Below are 15,155 nucleotides of genomic sequence, written 5' to 3'. Positions count from 1 at the left end.
GCACACCTCCCACTACCAATGTCCACCTCGGGTGATGCATTAATAGCAGCTTCAGTTGATCAGTTGTTGACACTGCCAACAAAACACTCACTGTGGGTGAGGATGTTTAGAGGGGACTTTCAGGAAACAAACACAGGAAAAGCCCTCAAATGAATGTCAGTAAGCATATTTATCATCTCTGATATTTCTAAAAGCCAACACAGCAGCTTAAATGACAATTAAATGATGATATTTAAATTTGAAAAAGGCACATTAATCTTTATTGCAGGTTTAGTTTCAGCAGGTTGAGTAGAAACCCCTGCAGCTCACCCCTCATAGCTCCTCAAGGGAGTGACAGATTAAGAGCAGGTCATCTCAAAGTCTGCCCGGGTTAATGTTTATCCAGAGCCGCTAAGCACACCTCAGCGCTCGGATGCAGGTCCAACCTGCGAGGGAAACAAAGACGACGCCATCCGAGCTTTGATCCAATCTCTGAACGTTACACACGATGAAGTAAGAGGGGGGAATTGTGAAATGTGGAGTGAAAGGCCAGAAAGAGCTGAGATCAGTTCTCGGTCTTTTTATTTCTACAGCAAACAGTTTTTTACATCGCTGCAAACTGATCACACATTGATGTTAACATAAAAAAACTAAACAAAAAACCTTCTGTACAGTTCATCATGACAGAACTAAATACAATAAGATCAAATAAAATATATAAATACAGGTGTAAATATTACAGAGCGCGTGAAGCCAAAGAAAGACTGCTGAACATGCATAGTGAACAGTCTGTAAGGAACGCCGTCGCGTCTGTTTTAGATCCAGCGACGAGACGACAGATGCGAGAAGATTGGTGGGTTTTCACCAGTTTGCAGGTTTGCTTTTCTGGTAAAAACTCAGCGGATTAAATGAGCGTGCTGAAGGACGATGAGAAAGAAAAAGTTAAATCCTTTTGAGTACCAGCAAATTCACTGTGTTGTTTCTGTACATTCATTTCCTTAAAGAAGCAGAGTTGGACCATTCTCAGCGGATTTCAACAAATCAGGAATCAGCATTATTATTCATTATTCAGAGTATTATAAAGAAAAAACTACAGCAGATCAACTGACCATGAAAACCAAATCAGGTCCAATAATTAAAAGCTGATCAGACTGAGAAACTTCTTCCCAATCAGGGAATCGATGAAGTGCTTCACAGCAGGAATCCACCACTTAAAACTTTACAGCAGAATAAATTAAACACAGAGTGTGTACCTTTTCCGTACGAGCGCCTCCTCAGAGTCGAGTGATCTCATGATGTTAAAAGTGCACTTTAACAGCCGAAGAAGCTCCGGGCTCTCCGCGCAGCACTGAGTTGACGCGTGCCGCAGGTTCATGCAAGCCAAAAAAAAGAAAAAGTCTGCTTTTCCGTGAAGCAGCGGTCAGAAAGTGTATGTACAAAACACCTTTGATTTCTATGTGGTTATTGCAGAAGCTGTGAAAGAGGAAACGAGTAATACTGTGTTTGCACGGTCACATGTCTGAGAGTGCTGTGGAGGCTTCTGCTGCAGATTCACATTTTTTTGTTTGTTTTTCTTTCTTTTTTTTTTTAAAGAGCCGAGAGTGACGGCGCCGTACATCCCGTTCACTCTCTGCAGTCCACAAATGTAAGGCCTGTTCTCCCCCAACTCCTCATCTGCTGTATTTACAAAGGACTTCCTGTAAGACAGAGTAAGCGCTCAGACACAAATGGAAGCAGGAAGTTAAAAACGACACAAACGTCACGGCTTTTAACAGGCTTAGCTTCCACTCCATGTAGCGACGGTGGTTTGTGTTCTCTGTTAAAAGATCTGCACGAAATGTGAAGGATTGTCAGTTCTGTTTAGACATGAGATCTGTTTTGTAATCGTGACAGTTTGGGTTTTAAGCCACTCCTAAAGAGAAACGAGCGCATAAAAAAAAAAAGAAATTACAATCAAATATGAGCCTTGAACTAAAATGCTCACATAGGACTTCCTCGTTTTGTCTTTCTGTCCATATCTAATTTTTTTTCCGCCTTGCAATATTTGGTCTTCATGCCCTTAAAACAGAATTCACTGCACACTTTATGGGCTTGTTGCCATCACTGGGCCAGCCAAATGACATTTCATCCCAAACTGAAGATGATCTGAAACATTTCTTTGATGTGAATATTTTCCACTTATAGAAACAAATCTAAAAGCAGAAGGGATGAAGGAGAAACAGATTGGAGCTGATGTGGAGATGGTGGGACCCACAGGAGGAGGAGAAAGCGCCATATCCTAAATCCAAAAATCCAAATGTGTCCAATCCTTCCCCACCAACTTGAAACCAGGACAGCAGTCCCGTTCAGATATTTCCAGAGCGGAGGCGGATGACACGAAGGAACAAAATGGGTCGAGAGGATGAGCTGCAGAGCCGTGATGAGGAGGGTGATGCTCAGAGACAGACAAGTCTGATCTGGAGTCTTGGAATGGATGAAACCACCTCCATTAACTGTGAGAGGAGACATCTGAGGAACTGCTGCTATTGCTGTTTGTCGTCTGAGCACGCTTGATGTACAGGTTCAGTAACTTCATCTGCAAAAGGAAAGAATTGAGAAATTACTCTTTATATCAGCACAGGACTGTCTTAAAGAGGAATAAACTTCTTCATGAGTCAGATAGGGCGATAGGAAGCAAAAAGTACACAATATTTGGCTGGTTCCTTTAAAATGATGAAAGCACTCATGACATCTCGTCATGCAATTAAACCGAGCAGAGGTAGAGTGAGGCTGAAACATGAAAAGCACAAACACCTGCACGCTCCAGCAGAAATAAACAAGTTTACAGCCTGCCTCAAGAATGTCTTTATGTAGTTTACCACTTCAAAACAACTCTACAGGTGGTCAATGCAATTATAACTCACTCCATTGTATGGTAGCGAGACTTAAAATTAGGGCCGTGGCCCCCCTGACTGACAGGTGGATAGCGACACAGGTGGCTGGAGCTGCTAGCTGCAGCTAGTTGAAGTCCCTAAACTGGACTGAACTGGCCTGGACTGTTTGTGCTGGTGACTGGCTTCCTGGGGATACCCTTCGGGGGAAAACAAACAAAAACAAAAATCCCCCCAAAAGTTATTCTAATGGCTGTCAGTCCACATCTTTACTGATATATGTAACAATCAGTTAACTATAGAGGGAAATACAAAAATATGCTGTAGTAGGAGAACCACAAACTGTTTCTCAGGAGAATCTCATCACAGGGACAATTTGCTTTAAACAGGATAAAGAACTCAAAAGTAATCATACACAAAATATTGACACAGGCACTTTTTTAAAATATTCCCTAAAATGTAGCTGCTGATAAGAGGAAGGATTGTTATTAATGATTAACTGCATCCACTCAAAGTGATTTTAGCACTAAGATGATATCTTAGAGTGCAGCTGAAGACTGCAGCGGTGACTCCGTTTAAATAACCAGCTGACCAGGTGGTGGTTAGTAAAGGGGAGTGGTGGAGGTGGGGGGGTTGCAGTCAGGTGAACCTGACCCTCAGACCTTAACCATTACATAACTCAAGGACACTCTAGAAGGGCAAATATGACCCTGTGCTTTATAATTTGAGAGCCAGCTGAGAAATAACAACATGGGAAGATGATAAGGCGCAGCGTCTGTTCAAGTGCTTTCGTTGTGAGGACATGCAAATGGAAAGACTTGCTGGCGACGGTCAGTACCTTGCTTCCCGTAAGCTGTGCCAGGTGGGGTTTGAGCTCCTCACCAATCACAGAGTAGATAGCCACCAGACAGAACACACTGGCCTTGCGAACGCTGCTCTCTGTGTTGTCATAGCCCTGCGGAGAGACCGGGGAGCATCAGGTATCAAAGGCGCGTACACGCACACATACACGCACACACACCCACACGAGGTCAGCAGGAACGTGGGAGGGGTCGCCAAGAGTGCAGAGTACACGCAAACATTTCCAGGGACAAATAAGGCAAATAATTCCCACTGTCCAAATATGAACATTGTCCAAATAAGCCTCTGTGGCACTGACACGGATGTTTTTGCTCTGTCTGTGTTATTCAAGCTGAGTACACCAGCAACACATTTAAAAATAAAAACTCGGTTTATTCAAGTTTCTGAAATGTGAGTTTTTATTTCACAGTTTTGGAGGTTTGATCAGTTTTCAGCCTGCAAAACTAAAACAATCACATTCCATTCAAATCTGCACTTCTGTTTTGGGCTCAGACCTGCAGGAGTCCGGGGATGATGTCGGGCAGCAGCTGCAGCAGTGATTCCTTGGCGATGCGTTCAATTACTTTGGTTTGCATCTTGATGGCTGCCAGGTTGATGGGGTAGTCGGCCGTCTGCACTATGGGGCACAGCACCTTGATGCACTGCTCCGGGTGAATGGAGCCGGCCAGCGTCGCCGCCGCCTCCTCGGCTGCACGCACAACCTAAAAAACATGTTTTTTATTTTTAACAGATTAGGCTGCTAACAATTTTATATCACACATCGTAAATGCAATCAGCTGGTGTGTTATTGAGGCAACAGCAGGATTTCTGTATCACAGGCATGAGACTAAGTCAGACAAAGCCAAAGTCTCTTTTCCCCCCCAAATTCAGACAATTTCACTGTCCAGTTTAGCATTTTGTGCTCAAGTAGAGAACTTCAATCCCATAAATGTTTCCAACAACCAACAGGAGCTCCGTTCTGTCAGTCAGTGTCTCCCTTTTTTTCTTTTGACTTACTTTTCTAGAACAAACAGAGAAACGAGGCAGCTGCTCCTCCACCACTCAACACTTTATCTTCTTGTAAATTTCCACCAGGAGCATGATGGGAAAAACACGTTTACAGGCTGATTTCGATCTGAGAACTTCCCCAGAAAACGCTTACATTTTAAACTTATTCTAATGTATTCTTACTGTTGCACTTTCAGTCCTGATTTTATACTTGAACCTATCATGGCTCTTGCTTTAAACACAATATATCCTCACCTTTATGCCTGTATTTTAGGCTTTTATAAAGCTTTTTTTAAATGACTCGTCTATGATTAAAAACATCTTTTTATGGTCTTCTGGTGTGTGGTAAGTACAGTGCGGGACTGTACTGAATTTTGCATGTTTCACAGATTTTGTGAAAATTTGTTGGCTGCAAAATGACACACGTTTAGATTAACGCAATTACTGAAAAACTGAATACAGAAAAAGCAAAAAAAAAAGTTTAAAGATAAAGAATAAAAACCTCTGGGATTTATGAACCCCTTTAAAGAGTGCTTTACTTCAGCATACTTTACACTTCTTCAGCAGGATATTATTCATTCATGCTGAAAAACATTTAAAAAAAAATTCCTCATGCTAAATTTCTGTGATCGATATGTTTTTTTTTGGTTATCTGCATGTTTCATCTCAGGTTGGTTGAGTGCATTTTTGTGTATTTTATGTTCAATTTGCTATCAACACGTGATCTGTGTTTACACACACTCTGTACCCCTGCTGCACACCTGACCGACATGAATGGGAAATTTCTCTAGAAGTAAACCTGAATAACTGCTGGAGTGAAGGGTCGAAGGTTGGACTTACTGTCTTCACTTTTTTTAGTGCTCATATTGATAACCACTCTGTAAAGTATTAATTATGAGGTTATTGTGAGCTACAACAGGGATTAGAAATTATTAGAAACCAATAATCATTAATCTCATTGACTGCAGGCTTTTTGTTTATGTATCATGATTGGCATTCGTCTTTCTCACATGTGCTCCTTTGCATATATAAACTAACTTCATGTTTAAGTGAACACGCTACTCAGTCATTAAAGACATGAGAACCGCATCACTTTCAACACGGCACGGCCACATTAACAGATATCGATGACGACTTTATGAAACAAAAATCATGCTCGGTGGGAGTGGTGGGAGCTGCGTACCTCCTTGTGAGAGTCTTTGTGCGCCTCCAGTGTCTTCATGATGGTCAGCTCGGCATAGTTTTTAAAGCGGGCAGGCTGATTCCTCAGAATTTCCTTCAGCACTCGCAGAGCCAGAGCTCGAATGGTGTGCTGCAGGAAATGGGAACATAAAGAATATCATCCACACAAAACTACCTTCAGTTTCTTCAGATTACGCTGAATCAAGACAATGAAAACACAAATAAAGGAGACAAAAAAAGGGATTTACATGTACACAAACTATCAGGTTACGTACATCTTTATCACCCAGGGTCTCCAGCAGGAGGAGGAGGATGGTTTTGAAATGTTCGTCCCACACAGCCATGCTGTCTTCCCGTGTGATCTTCAGCAGCTCCACCAGGGCGCCTTTACGCTCCTCTGAGCGCTCGTTGTGATTGGACAGCTCCTTCAAAAGATCGGCCACCAGGTCTGAGTGATCCTGCCCGACTGCTTACCGAGAGGGGACAGGAAGAAAGAGTTAAGAATTTAATTGAACTGCCATGGGCTAATAATCATCCATCAACCTTTTTTTTTGTTTTTAAAAGACACCTAATGTCTTTTTTTTTTTTTTAAATCACACATCCAGATTTTGGATCTGCAATTCCTCCTTTGGCGGTTGTTGGACTTCACTAGGGAGGTGTGATGAGGTGCAGGTATTTTTGCACATGTATTTCCCTTTCCAGGGACCACATTTTGGGAGGAGGGTACTTAAACTGAACGTAGAAACTTGATTTGTGCCTGATGTGGCTGTGACCATTGCTGCTGAGAGTCAAGATGGACACGTGATTGGTACAGGTGAATTGCGCAAAGCTATGAGCGCGGTGATGCATAAAAACCATCAGTATATTACAGGCAACAAAGAAACTCACAGAAAAGTCACTGAACTAGAGCATGAAAGTCTCTCTAAACGAGTTTCTCCTCCTGTTGCCTACCAAAGACTTTTGGCTTTTGCACTGAGGGAATGTGATAAAACCTTATTTTAAACTTTTTTTAATGAACATTATTTTTTTCATAAAATGGGCAAAACAGACTCTACTTTTCTACTTCCAGAGTGATGCTGCTGTTGTTATGGATCTCTTACATAACATATAGAAATGTCTGTCTTGAAACAGCTAATATGTTTAGTAGTCAGCACTAAATGTAATTCGAGTTTTTCTAAAAGTTTTTTATGTCACGGTCCTGGGTTGGTGACCCAGTGTTTTCTGTTTTGCATTGTTAATCTTTGATTTCTTGATGTCTTTGTTTGTTCCTAGGTTTTGGTTCTGTGCCCGTATTGGGCCTGAGTTTTCCATGTTTCCCTTTTAGTTCAGTGTCTAGTCTGTGTCTTGTGAATTGTCTCTTGTTTCCTGTTTTACTTTGAAGGTTTATGTCTGATGTCAGTGTATTCAGTTTTGCTTCCCATGTCTCGTCTTGTCAATTACTTCCAGCTGTGTTCCCCACCTATTTGTAATCTCCCTGTGTTCTTCTGTGTGTATTAAGTCGTGTCTACTCGTGTACTAGTTGCTGGACTGTCTGTGAATCTACCGTGTTTCATCTGTGTGTTCTCCCTGCTATCAACCTCCATATGCCTCTGCTGACTCTCCTTCATGTTCGTGTTCATGTTTGCTGTTCAATAGTTTAGTTTGTCTCAGTAGAGATTAGTTTTGTTCCGTTTTGCCATTTCCACCTCTGTTCTACAATAAACCACCTTTGCATCTCAGCGAGTGCCTGCACGTGGATCCTCGTTTATTTTCTCCTCACAGCTCACTCCATTCACCGTGACAGTTTATGTTGCATGGGTAGCTGTGAGTCAGATTCTTTCCTTTGACTTTAATAAATATCTGCAGCCTCAGGTGGCATGCAAGAAACTGAGAACAACGGGCATTTTCATGCATGTGTCAGTCTTCATGAACTTCTCTGGATCACTCAGGATGTGACTAAGGCTACGTTCACACTGCAGGTCTTAATGCTCAATTCCGATTTTTTGATCAAGTCCGATTTTTTTTGTCTGCTTGTTCACACTACAAATAAAATGCGACAGCAAACGCGCTCTAGTGTGAACGCTCAAAGCGGCCCGCATGCGCAAAAGAAGACGTCACACACAACGCGCTCTGTTTAGACCCAGAGCAAACAATATTGTTTGACTGATGGCCCTTAATATAAAGACTTCGGACTTTACGTTTCCCAATTTTTGCTTTAAGTTATTACATATTTACATAATAATGTAAATAACCTAAAAATGATCCTTATTGCTGTTTTAGAGAGGAGCGGTGCTTCAAAGGATAGTTGCAGATTTCTGTCAGAATCTGCAGATTATATAGTACAAATAAAATGTTCACGTTGTCTTCCCAACAGTTTCACTGACATCTACGCTGGATGGCCAGGAAGCGTTCGCGAAGTCTTCTCGGGTGCTTCTCCGGCGCCGATAATTAGCGTCTGTCTTGTGTCAGTGACGTAAAAGACGGATTTAATGTGACATGACCGTTCAAACAGCAGTCGCTTTCTAAAACATTGGATATGTATCGGATTCAGTACCACATACGAAAGTGACCCAGATCGGATTTGAAAATATCGGATTTGTGCTGTTCACACTGTCATAGCATGATCGGATATGGGTCGCACAGGGTCAAAAAAAAATAAATCGGATTTTATGAGCTTTTGCCTGCAGTGTGAACGTAGCTTTATTAACATTATTAACAGTAAGTCCTGTAAGGTGGACTTTTGAAAACAGCTCATCAATCCTGTGCTCCACCTCAGCTGTCAAATGTATTCATTACAAAAAAAAAAAAAAAAGGCCACCCTGATCTCCAAGATCCCACACAGTTCCTGTCTATTTCTAACTGAAGTCTTTAGATCAGAACGTTTCTGTTCACTGTTTTCCCCTCACTTATCAGATCTGGTCAATTTTGCCTTTCGTAGACTGTGCTGGCCATTACTGGAATGAACTGGCTGAATTTCCATTCATAAATCAAATTCACGCGTTGTTAGTAGATCACCCACAGAAAACTTCCGTTCCCGTCAGCAGCCTCATGTTATTCAAAATGTGTGTCCTCGGAGGATGCAGATATCTACAGTTTGAGCAGTTAATATTAAAAATATAAAAGGTAACTTTTTCATACGATAGATCTCTACAGTCAAATTAGATGCAGTGAAAACATTAGAAACATTCAAATATTACAGCTGTAAGCAGAACCGCTTGGACTTTGTTAACACAGAGGCGGAGTTAAAAGATGGAGAGACGATGAGGGGAGCTGAGCGAAGAATGCAAACACAGGTGGAGGGTGAGTGGAGTGGAGGTGCAGGGTGGGCATGTTTACCAGGAGCAAAGACCTTGGAGAGTGCCATCTTGTTTTCACCGCTTTCCTGACGTCGGCCTGGAGAGGAGGAGGAGGAGGAGGAGGAGGGATGAAGGTGGAGGTGGGTGGGGGAGGGGAGGGGAGAGTGGCAGAGAAAAGGATGTGATGACACCAACAACAACAACAACAAGTGAAGCACAGAGCGGCTGCGACAGAGGGGCTGGACGCTCACTGGTTTCTTCTGTCTGCTGTAAACACGAACCGGCTGGTTCAGGATGACGTTTGACAACTAACCGAGTGAAATGGAGGAAATTCTGTCATTTGTTGCCTCAACATTGTTGCTCCTTTGTGTTTTCACAACGACATCACGTGCTCACAATGCACGACCTGACGTTTGGCTGAATGACAAGAAAGGCTCACATGCAATATGACAGTAAGAGCTGTTTTTTTCTTTATACTCATTCTGTGGATGTCGCTATTTAACTCGTTTCATGTTTTTCTACTACCAGAATAAGCATGAGGCTTATTCAATATAGATTTCAGTTTAAATGTCACACTGCAGACAATGTATAATAATCAGAGAATTAAAGTGACAGTTCGCTCCAATATCAAACTGACTTATTGTATAGATGGGGAGTGGGTGACATTATTTTTGCTAAGGTTAAATACGCAAAGGACCACAAACTGAATAATTGAACCGATACATTTCTCGGGAAAAAGTAAAAAGTTAATAATATGAAGACTCTATGAACATTTAAAGCGGTCTACATTTTCCTCTGTAGGTCAGTTCCAGCCTTAAGCTTCTTCTTATTCGTGTTTTGGAACCTGTTTTGCTTGAGGATGTTGAGGGCCGGATTGACTCGGTGTGCAGGGGTGCGGCCCTCGGGCTTTGTTTTGCCCATGTGTGACCTGGAGTGTTTTGGTATGGGTACTCCAGTTTTGGATATATCAGTTGTGGATAAGTCTGCCTTCTCTTCAGTATAAAGAAACTAAATGGTGCTCATCTCATGGAGCTTGGACCACATAAAAAGACTGCCTGAGATGTTTTCTTTGTATCGAACTACATCGCCAACCAGAAGAAAAACGCAGCTGGCTGACATTACTAGATCTTGTCACGATGCCACAAGCAGATACAGTACTGTGCAATAGTCTTCAGTCACCCTTCATTTTTTTAAATGTTGCTTTCAAGCAAGTAATTTTTAAAGTGCTCTTTAGTAACATTATCCAGGCTTTCTGGAGGTCTTTCTGGAAGTGTTTCTTACTACACTGGCTACTTTTTAACTTTTTCAGTCCAGTCCTTGTACCTGACCATTTTCAGAGGCATGTTGGTTGTTTGTTGAGCCACATAACAAATTCTAACAGCTAATGCACGTGTGACTGGGGTACATAGGTACTTTGCTCAGAGCTGTAAACATAAAAACATAAAATCGGCATAAACTCACAGTCTCTGAACTGTTCCACATCATCGTCGAACACAGCCTCCTTCAGGGCGCTCTTGTCGTACGTGCAAATGGTTTCTCCGTAGCCGTATGGGGCAAATTCTCGAGTCCGCGGCCCAGAGAAGGAGCGCGGCGATGGCGTGTTGAGCAGCGAAGTTTTGTTGTCCAAGGCAGTGCGACCGCCTTCCACCACGTCTAAGCCGAGCCGGGCATCAGACCCAGGAGAGGAAGCTACTCCTTCTCTCCCTGCCTGCGAGATGGGAGAGGGATTAGGCAGTGGTATAAAGAAGATCTGGAGCCATTTTAGCTTCAAATAACCATAAAAATACGAAAGCAAACCAAACAATAAGCAAAAAATGACACATGCCTCACAAAAAGAAAGAGTATCCGAAGACAAATCAGTGCATTACATACACAGTCTGCCTGCAGTGGCTACAGAGGCTGAGTCAGCACTGATTAGTAATAATAATAATAATAATAATGGATTGGATTTATATAGCGCTTTTCAAGGCACCCAAAGCGCTTTACAATACCACTATTCATTCACTCTCGCATTCACACACTGGTGGAGGCAAGCTACGGTTGTAGCCACAGCTGCCCTGGGGCAGACTGACAGAAGCGAGGCTGCCATATCGCGCCATCGGCCCCTCTGGCCAACACCAGTAGGCAAGTAGGGTAAAGTGTCTTGCCCAAGGACACAATGACCAGGACAGAGAGCCCAGGGATCGAACCGGCGACCTTCCGGTTACAGATGCGATTCCCAACCCCCTGAGCCACGGTCGCCCCTTAGATGTGATGTTCTCATATAGTCAATAGACGTAACTTGGCAACAAATTATCGAGCATTAGCTGACAACTTAGAGCACCCCCCTCTCATCTAGACATGGTCACAACTGCTCTAAACACCACCCGAAATAGTGGCGACTAAAATGTTTAAAAGGGTTACAGAAACCAGCAGGAGATACTAAAAGCACAGTTATTTCATGGTCAACATACAACCAGAAAGCCAAACCACTTTTGAGGTCTAAGAACCTAAAAACTGTTTGAAAAATGTCTTGAAAAATGAAAAATGTAATGCAGCAGTGTCTTAAAAAAGGATCAGAATTCATTCTAAGCATTTAATGTCAAATGAAATTCCAGATTTTTCAGAACTGGTTCTGGATATGAAGCTTGTGGCTTACTGCATCATCCCTCTTTGCCTCCCGTCTAATAGGCTCGTTCAGATCCTCTTGGCTCCGGTAGGAGAAGCTCTGGATGGCTTCAGTGACGCCACGCAGCGAGCTGTAGATCTCGTCTGAGTTCATGTTCTCCGTGTCGTACTCCATCATGCTGCCAGACACACAGACATAAAAAGAAACGCATGCATGCACTTTTATATAAAATATGCAGCAAAAGCAAAATACAGCCACATGAATCTGCAGACATATGCATGCGACGAAGCTGTGCTCTTGACAGAAAAGCAGACTGATTTAGAGCATGAAAGGTCAGGACTGACATAACCCTTAAAAATTATGGATTTTCAAAAGGATGCTTCCACTTTATTAGACATGATGGTTTAATGCATGCATTCTCAGATGGTTTGGTGAACTGGGTAAAGAAAAGGATGAGAGTGTGGATTCCTTAGGCCACAATCTCCAACATGCCCGCCTCATTACCTGGGTGAATACGCTCTGCGCAGGACCCTTATGGTGGGGGCAGCAGAGGTGGAGTGAGGCGTAGGAGGAGGAGGAGGAGGGGCAGGCGGGTGCTTTGATAGTCCGTCGACACCCCAACCCCATAACCGACTGTTGTCACAGCGCGGCCGGGAGGGAAGGACGGACAGACAGGAGTGAGAGAGCAGGGAAAGGTGGATGGAAACCGACAACACGAGGAGAGAGCACGGGACGAGACAAGAGAGGGGAGGAGAGAGAGGAAACAGCAAGTGCGCAGGAAGAGAAAGAGAAAAGACAAAAAGAAACTAGTCTGAGCTTTAAGATTACGGGAAAGTGTTAATTAAAGAGGAAAGCAGAATCCCGTAAAAAGTGAGCATGTCGAGTTCATCCATGTAAATAGAACTTTTAACTGATTTTAAGTTGGAGAGTCTCAATGTCAAGGTTGTTTCCTTGTTCACCTCACCGAAAGTCCTGTTCTGACCATAAAGGTGCCAAAAACAAACTTCTCTGTTTTATAGTTAATGGCAGGTAATTTTTTTTAAACACAATTCATCCATTTGGATTTTATTAAAGCATAAAGAAAGCACATTTTGTCCCTATTTACATAAAAAGAAACATGTATCAGCTTCCAGGATGGAAAAATCAAGTGCAGTTCCTCTAACGTCAACCAGAGGCACCAAAATACAAAATAGCTGTTACCCACCCTGTTTGTTCTGTAGGAGCATTCTGTAGCATTTTAATGTATTCATTGTATTTCAGTGAATACAATTCTAGGACTTTTATTAAATGCTACACAGCAATAATTAATCTGTATCTGTGTGATGCACCCATATGACCTGTCGTTGCTAGCTAGCATCTTCTTGCCAGGTCTGACTCCTTGACTCCTGACTTCTTCACCATTTCAGATAAATCTCAGATACACAAATGCAAGTGATCAGAACAGGACTTTGAGGAAGCAATCTGATCATGGCAGCTGGGCTGAAAGTGTTGCAACGCTGCCCAAAAGAAATGTTTTTTTGCCCACATTTCAATTCAGTATGGTTTGTGATATTTATGGGTTAAGCTGGGTAAATTAGTTAATTGTGTGACTGTGATTTTATCTTGAAAGATAACCTTGAAAAAGCATTTTTGTGCTGCTAATGCTCTCCATACAAGGTGCACTGCAGGTTCAGGTGAAGTAACAATAACTTAAATAACTTATCAATGTTTATGGGTTTCTGCTGGCAGATAAAAGGACAATCCAGGCACAGTGTGTGTGAACTGAATGAGCTGCTCAGCATGGAAGACTGAAACTGGATTTTAGGTAATTGGGCTGCATTATGCTGTAAAAACAGCAGATTAATGCAGCAATCACCCTCCTCTGGTTTACTTTTACAACATGATCGTGTATGACAACTTGAAAGGCTCATTTATCAGTCGCTATGCAGCGAAACTTTTAGCAATCAGACAATTGGCAGGAGGAGTTTTGTAAGATTTCTTTTGTCTTTGTAAATAATTGCTTCTTTGTTTTCACATATGTGTGAATGAATTATGGGCTGTAATCTCTAGAACAGCTCACTCAGTCTCGAGCTACTACAGACCCACCTGGCTGCGCATTACTTTGTCTACAGGTGACACGTGATGACAGCACCAGTATCCCAACAGTTAAAACACAGCCATGCGTCGACACAGTGAGTGTGTTATTAAGGACAGTGTCATCAAAGGCGGCTGCCTACCTTGGAGAGAGTCCTCCATGGGAGCAGTTTGTCGGTGAGGTGAGAGGGCTGGTCCTGCTGGGTGTGTGACGAGCCGGCATTCGGCCAATAGTGTTACTCGGAGAGCCCTGAATATCAACGACATGAAATTACATACAACGTAACATCGGAAACAGAAGTCCACCTCAAGTTCAATCAGTTCAACTCATCTTAGAATACCGCAACCTGGGTGACTGTAAAATTTTTCCCCTCAGTGACATAGAAATCTTACTGACCACATTGCTGCTGGTGTTACTCGTGTTCTTCAGGTGGTTGTGCAGCAGCTTGGTGGCGCCGTCCTGGAAAGTTTTGGGCAGTGCTCCCAGCAGCATGGTGAACTCTGGGGTGTTGAGCTCAAACAAAGCAATCAGCACCACCTGTGCCGCCTGCAGGCAGCGAGTACAACGTGTTAGGAAAGAAAGCAGAACTGCAGAGAACCTTCAGATACCTTCAGGCTTTCATGGTTTCAGAAGCACCTCGGCCAGGTAGCTACCTGCTCATTATAATGCACATTAGCAACCTAGTGTCTTTAAATTAGCCATTTTAAAGCTCTCGTTAACACCCTATTCTTCCTGACGATATTCTCCCAATACTGGACTATTAACTGAAGAGTTTTCAATCTGGTTGCTGCTTTTAGACCAAACGTAAGGAAGCAGCTCTATCTGAATTATGATCTTCAGAGGAGGCTATACCTCCACTCTAAATCATGTTTGACTGAATATGAACGAGCTACCCATTCTAATTCCTGAGGTTCACTCACAGTTAACTCACATTTACTTTGATAAATATGAATCTACAAAAATTCCCTACTCTAACCACTGGCTCTTCTTCAACCACGGCTCCCAACTATCGCAGTTAAATGATGCTATTTTAAGTGAAGAGTCAAAAATGAGGGAATTCTACAGAATTTACAGGAAGCAGGGAAAGGGCTATAAATGCTGAACTGTACCAGGAAGCAAGAAACAGGTAAGTTCCTAACACTGACATTCTCCTACACTTCAGTGCATCTTATTCTAAAAAGCAGTTAATGATACTAAAAAGGTCCAGGTTCAGTTCTTACAGTTCAGTTCTCAAGGTTCAGTTCTTATGAGGCCATGAGTAAAGCATATTAAAGTCATAATTTATGTACAAGATCTTCTTTATTTATCCAATAAGCAGT

The 15,155-nt window shown here is 42.5% G+C and overlaps 1 protein-coding gene across 15 annotated transcripts in view; it reads right to left on the bottom strand.

The window, feature by feature from the left end:
- Positions 1-544: 544 nt before the first annotated feature.
- clasp1a (cytoplasmic linker associated protein 1a) overlaps positions 545-15,155 on the bottom strand; it is a 98,094-nt gene continuing 83,483 nt past the window's right edge. For 9 of the 15 annotated variants that reach the window (XM_085249842.1, XM_085249843.1, XM_085249847.1 and 6 more), the window contains 11 exons: positions 14,233-14,382; positions 13,979-14,085; positions 12,267-12,395; positions 11,793-11,940; positions 10,616-10,862; positions 9,195-9,251; positions 6,155-6,348; positions 5,881-6,009; positions 4,205-4,411; positions 3,688-3,804; positions 545-2,554 (listed from right to left, as the gene is read on the bottom strand). In XM_085249842.1, the coding sequence (XP_085105968.1) occupies positions 2,468-2,554; positions 3,688-3,804; positions 4,205-4,411; positions 5,881-6,009; positions 6,155-6,348; positions 9,195-9,251; positions 10,616-10,862; positions 11,793-11,940; positions 12,267-12,395; positions 13,979-14,085; positions 14,233-14,382 (1,572 nt within the window). In that variant the 3' untranslated portion in view covers positions 545-2,467. The remainder of the gene's footprint in view (positions 2,555-3,687; positions 3,805-4,204; positions 4,412-5,880; positions 6,010-6,154; positions 6,349-9,194; positions 9,252-10,615; positions 10,863-11,792; positions 11,941-12,266; positions 12,396-13,978; positions 14,086-14,232; positions 14,383-15,155) is intronic. The other 6 variants (XM_085249844.1, XM_085249851.1, XM_085249854.1 and 3 more) reach the window with 4 other exon arrangements.

Source organism: Mchenga conophoros, linkage group LG16, assembly GCF_057382185.1.
Source record: "Mchenga conophoros isolate Kocher_MC1m ecotype Shallow Benthic linkage group LG16, M_conophoros_male_GT1.1, whole genome shotgun sequence".
Lineage (NCBI taxonomy): Eukaryota > Metazoa > Chordata > Actinopteri > Cichliformes > Cichlidae > Mchenga > Mchenga conophoros.
Note: the sequence above shows the minus strand (reverse complement) of the source record. Positions and strands in the feature narration are given on the sequence as shown.